This window comes from Rhamphochromis longiceps, linkage group LG9, assembly GCF_057381845.1.
Source record: "Rhamphochromis longiceps isolate RC_006_pf linkage group LG9, R_longiceps_female_GT1.1, whole genome shotgun sequence".
Classification (NCBI taxonomy): domain Eukaryota; kingdom Metazoa; phylum Chordata; class Actinopteri; order Cichliformes; family Cichlidae; genus Rhamphochromis; species Rhamphochromis longiceps.
The window spans coordinates 33,852,006-33,858,005 of record NC_140565.1 but is presented as its reverse complement, the minus strand read 5'-3'; the positions used below and the strand labels follow the sequence as shown (position 1 = coordinate 33,858,005).

Below are 6,000 nucleotides of genomic sequence, written 5' to 3'. Positions count from 1 at the left end.
CTGCAGCTCTCCTGTGTGTGGCAGTGCCACAAACCCCCGTAAGATTAAGAATACTCATTAAATAAACATGCGGTGAAAGCCTGACTGACTCTTCTCTCTGAACTAACCTCTTCCTGTCCTCCATCCCTCCTCCATCGTCCGTCAGAGCTATAAGAAAGCTGTAGACGAGGTTAGTGATGTTTCTCCTCCTTCATCACCTCACCGCACTGGCACCCTCACATACGTTCTGAATTAAACTCCCGATGTTACCCTGTGCGATTCTTTCAGAATAAAATCATGCTCGGCTTGTGATATTTTTTTCACTCACATTAACACAGGCTTCGGCCCAGATAATAATGAGAGCTGGAAAAGTTGAAAAGCCGTAAATGCTCCTCGCTGAGAAGCCCTCCAGCAAAGCCTTTGATTTTTAGTTTCTTGCTGTGAATTTTCACTTTGAATGAATAAAAAACACAGTTTGGAAAACTGTCTCCAAATGCTTTGAAGTTTCTTAGAATAGACTTTAATTTTCACCAACTTTCCACTTGTTCTCATGTATGTATCATCGATTCATGCTGCTTTTTTAAATTCATTATCAGGTTTTCATACCGAATAAGTTATATTTGTATTTAAGGTCTTTGTTTTCAAAGGAAGTTCTCAAGAAATATCTTATTTTCCAAATTTCCTTCACTTCCTGAAAGTTTAAAAGAAGAAAAGGTCTCTCCTATTTCAAAAAAGATTTAAAGCTTTATCAAAATCATCCAAACTTCTCTTTCTGAAATTATTCTCAATCAGTTTCAAAATATAAGGTCTTAAAAAATCCTGATTTTAAACCAAAGTTACTGTTTTCCAATAAAAATCTTCTTACTTTTGGAAAATGTGTCTGAAAACATTCCCTTCTGTTTCCTGTCAAAGAGACTCGGTCTGGATTTAATAAGTTATAATTATGAATAATAATTATAACTTGTGTCATTTCCACATGTGCCCCCCCCCCCCCCCCCCCCTTTTCTTCCTTGTTATCATTTCTCTCCAGGAGTTGGTAAGACCCCCCTCCCCCCCGTGCCCCACCAAAGCCCCACTTCCTACCCACTGCTCACGTGCACGTTTTCCTGCTGTGAACTGAAGATGTTTACATGTAGTTGTTTTGCTGAGTCTCTGATTCATTCGCAGGATCAGGATTGGACGATGATTCAAAGTTCAAATAATCACAACTCAAATCTTTCTTACTGACAGAGTGCAGAGTGAAATACTTTTGGTCTTTTAATCCTTTGAATTTAGTTCCTAGTAATTTAAATGAAATGTTTATATTCACCTTATTACATTTCTAATAATAGCCAAAGACATCCTATATTTATTATATTTGTATTGATGATGTCTGATATTTTAGTTTGTTTTGTCTGTTTTTACATTTTCTTCATTTCAACATTTATTTATATTAATATTTTATATTTATAGTATTTTTTAGAATGCTGTTTATATTTTATAGTCCTTATTTTTATGTGTAAAATTACTTCAGATTTTTAGATTAATTGTATTTTTTGTTTACTGTATTTATATGATTACTTTATTACTTAATTTTTGTAGCAACTTTATTATTTTGTAGTAAATTATTATGGATTTTATAATCATCCTAATTTATAAAATTATTCATTATTTAATATATATTTAATATACAGATGATAAATATATTATCTGTATATTTATGAGTGTATTATTTTTTTGTGTTTTATGGGGTGTTTTAAATTTCCAATAATACATTTTCCTCCTTTACGCTGCGTACGTGGTTTGTGAGGCTCACAGTGAAACCACAGTGCTGCACAGAGTTCTCGTGTGAAGGTTTAATGCATTAAGGAGGTCTTACAGGAGAAGCTTTTGGTTATTCTTGTGATCCAGAGAGAAACATTTACTGTCGTATTAAACTTCACAACAGGAAAATGTTGCAAAGAGCATCTCAGCTGTAAAGACAGGATATCGGCTGCTTTTCAAACCATCGCCAAACATTTCTAACTTGTTTAAACTGGTGCTGCTGTGACGTGTTTGCAGCAGAGGCAGTGCACAGAAGCTGGATGAGGCGTCAGGGTGCATGTACCTGGCTGCTCGCTGTAAAATATCACAGAGGCTCAAGTCTGCTGAACTTTGACCTCCCACTTTGAGGCATGGTGCATCCTCCTTCTCTCACTTCACCGTCCTCCTCTCGACGGACTCGCTAACGGCTTGCATGGTGGCACAAAAACCAAAAACACATTTGCTTCCTGCTCTTTGCTTCTGAGTCGCTGCAGCGCCGCAAAGAGGCAGGAGAGCTGCGAGAGTCACTGAAGCGTTCCAGGATTGCAAAAATAAGGAATATCAGACATGCAGCTTTTTTTATTGTGGGGGGGGCATAATCCAGGATGATGAGAGATGTTTGTGATAGCATGTTTCACTTTGTTCCACCTCAAACTTTGCAGCACAGACTGTGAGATTTTTGTGTAAAAATGAATTTTCCTTAAATGATTGATTTAAGGAAACGTCGCCTCAGGTCAGCTTTGTTTCATCTCTTTGATCGCTGTGTTTTTATATTACTGTGATTTTCTTATTGTAAAAATGTTTCCTGCCTTGAATTTGTTGTGAATCTTTCTCTCAGACAACTTGTATAGTTCGTCTGGTCTCTGGTGTCGAGCAAGTGAATTCTGAAATATCGTTTAAAATTAAAATTGCTTTTGCTGCCAAATTACTTTTCCATCATCAACGCTCTTACTCGGCTAATTAAACACTTTATTTTCAGTGTGATATTAATCTAAAATTTAATGAAATGCAAATCTGTCTTCACACCTGAGAGTTGTGCTTTTGTGGTGTTGGAACAGCTTAGCAGAGCTTTTTAGACGTGATAGTTAGGCTACAAAAGACTTTCATAGATGGACCGAATTCCTTTCAGTTATGATATTTAAACCTCCAAGAAGCCACACGCCGGATATATAAGAAGATAAACTTATTAAAGACAAAAATAGTTATTGCATGATCATTTTGGACCTGCACACTACTGACTTACAGAAATGAAGAAAATAAATAAGTGTTGAGTCACTTTTGAATTTGTCTTCCTGCAGGATCTGACGGCTCTGGCCAAAGAGCTTAGAGAGCTGCGGCAGGGCGAGGAAACCAGCCGCCCGCCGGTCAAAGTGACTGACTACTCGTCGTCCAGTGAGGAGTCCCACAGCAGCGAGGATGAGGAGGGAGAGGGCGGGGCTAACGATGGATCTGTGGCCGTCAGTGATATCCCACGCATCATGTGAGTGATGGTGATAATTCAGGAATAGCTTTGCATCCAAACCAACGAAGAGCACGACCACAGACCGTACCAGCTAACGTTTAGGTCTGAGCACGGAGACTGAAAGAAACACCTGTAAGAAATGTTTCTTAATCATTTTTTAATAAAATGGATTTTGTAAAGGATGGATGCAGCTCAGGCGCTGAGGATCCAACTGCAGGAAGCACAAAGGTTTAATCTTTGGGTGAGGTCAACGGCAATCAGTCAGTGTGCCATAAAATAAGGCGCAGACAAAAGGAGAAGTACATCAAGAATTCAAACACGCAGGAAAAATTGCAGCTAAAAAGGACAACGATGGAGCAAATGGTTAGAGGCAGGCTGTGATTGGCTAATAGGAAGCAGCTGTGAAACACAACAAAGATGATGCCAGTTAGGGCGAGGCTTTTAATCACAGAGGAGGGAACACTAACAGCAGTAAGATTTGTAAGATTTTACAAAATAAAACAGGAAACGACAGAAACCCAACAGGAAGTGCCTTAAGTCTGGATTCTTTCTAATAATAGCCACCAGGAGGCGACTCTTCTGAATGCAAAAAAAGAAAAACAACATTTTCCAGGTGTGCTTATGGGCTCAGTCCCATTTCAGGTCATATTGAGCAAACCATTAAGTCCATTTTGTAAATTTTGGTCATTATGAGGGTTATGCAGGAGGATGCACATCGGCTAATGATGCACAGCGCTATTAGTGCAGCTCGGAGGACGGTTTGCTTTCACAAACATTTGGCCGATACTTGTTTTGCAGTTAAGAGGCGACTTTTGTGTTTTTCCCTTGTTTTCCCAAAGTCTGCAGCTCTGTGCTACACTCATCATTCATCTGGCAAACCTTCCTTTTCTATGTTTCACTGTGAAACAACAGCTAAGGGCGTTAAGAAGAGGCTTCAAGCCCCTCTTGCACAAGATGATATATATGCAGTATTTATGCAGTACTGAGTGGGTTTTTTGTACTTCTTACTTGTTTCTCCACACGCCATTATCACATATATAACCCAGGAGATGGATCTGTTCAAATTGTTAAGCTCTTATTTTAAAGTCAGATGCGTCTGTTTAAAAAAAAACATTTTAAAAAAGTTATTAAAAGATGATAAAAATCTGTTTTTCAGGCCCGCTGCGAGTCAGAGCACCAACGAGTCCTTCGGCACAGCGGGAGAGCACAACGACACCAACGAGGACACGTATGCAAACAGCTCCCGGGACAGCACCCTGGTGATGCGTGAGGTGAGTCTCCGTTTTAACCTTTGACCTTGACTGCACAGAAACCGACACTCTTCATCTCTGCACCAGATTTGTTGCTTTTTTACTGAGTAGAGGGCAGTGATCGTGGTCTGTTTACACAGCTTGCCCTCAAATCTCAGATATGATTCAAAATCAGCTTTACAAAACAAACTGATTTAAACAGTTTGTTTAGAATATGCTTTGGGGCTTTTATTGTGAAAGGACAGTGTAAGGGGAAAACGCACAGAAAATGGCCCAAAGCGAAGCTGAACCTGTGCCTCTGCACTAGGCCAGTGAGCTGGAGCTGAAAGCATAGTTTAGAGGTAACAGAACTATTGCACATCCATTTCTGTTTATTATTCAAATAATCTTTGAACTCCGCTGAAGGTTTTGGAGAAAACAATCTAAGAGACTCACCACAGTGTAAGTGTGTGTTAAAGGCCAAGCGTGGTAGAAACACAGACCTGATAGCACATGTGCCCACCCTCCCCAGTTTAAAAATAACACAGAAACAAGCACACCTGCATGGGTCCCGCCTCCCTCCATCACCTGACCTGTCAAACAGCCTCGCTGCACAGTAGCCCGCCCCTCTCTCTCTTTTTCCAGAAACACAGGGAACGGAGGCGGAGCTCAACCGCCAGCAACGGTTTCCCCGGCAAACTGTTCTATGGCAGCGCCAATCTCCCCGATTTGGTGCAGCAAAGCACCTCCCCCCTGGTCTCTCCAGGGAATGCCTCTGGGGTCCAAGTAGGTGGAGCAGCACCCAGATATCGGCCCTGAAATCCTCTCCACCCTAAACCTCCCCGTATCCTGACAAACCTCAACCCTGCTCGCCCCGACACCTGCCCACACTGCTGCTTTATCAGGGTGGGAAATTACCAGCAGCCACATTTAAGGCTGACATTATTGAAGCTTGTGGACTAAATGAATAAAAGGTGCATATGTAGTTTCAGAGGATTGGCCACAAAACCGAGCGCTTGTACAAGATCATCTTCTTGTGCACATCTGGAACGATTTCAACACTGCTCATATATTTAGGCCGCTCAGTTTTGTCTCCTTATACTTCCGATGAGCGGATCTCAGTGATCCTTTGCTTCGATCCTTTGCCAGTCACGCTGTAGGAAAGGGTCCTTAAGGTGGCCGTTGTTGTGAATTGGAGCTACAGGAAGGAAACTGAATTGATTTCAAAGAAGAGAAAACTCAATGTCAAATCTAACACGGTGAGATGCCCCCGAAAAGTTTTATATGTTAACAGATAAAAGTGGCACCTTTAATTTCCTGCCCTGTCCTGTTTGACTCAACCTGCCTTGCTCTACTCGTTTGATCCTTCTTCGTTTGTTCCTCCCTCGCTCAGTTTTCCAGCCTCTGATCCAGGAAGTAACCCCTTTCCTTTTTCTGAGCACCTGATACAGGTCTCTGACAAAATACAGGAAACACTGATGAGGACCGGTTTATATTTTGTGACACTTCATAGAAAATCTTTGTGTTTCCTATATTTTGATCCCAGTT

At 40.8% G+C, this 6,000-nt stretch overlaps 1 protein-coding gene across 5 annotated transcripts in view; it reads left to right on the top strand.

Annotated features, from left to right (window-relative positions):
• tnikb (TRAF2 and NCK interacting kinase b) overlaps positions 1–6,000 on the top strand; it is a 69,161-nt gene that overhangs the window by 52,130 nt on the left and 11,031 nt on the right. For all 5 annotated transcript variants that reach the window (XM_085419322.1, XM_085419319.1, XM_085419323.1 and 2 more), the window contains 2 exons: positions 3,060–3,241; positions 4,380–4,494. In XM_085419322.1, the coding sequence (XP_085275448.1) occupies positions 3,060–3,241; positions 4,380–4,494 (297 nt within the window). The remainder of the gene's footprint in view (positions 1–3,059; positions 3,242–4,379; positions 4,495–6,000) is intronic.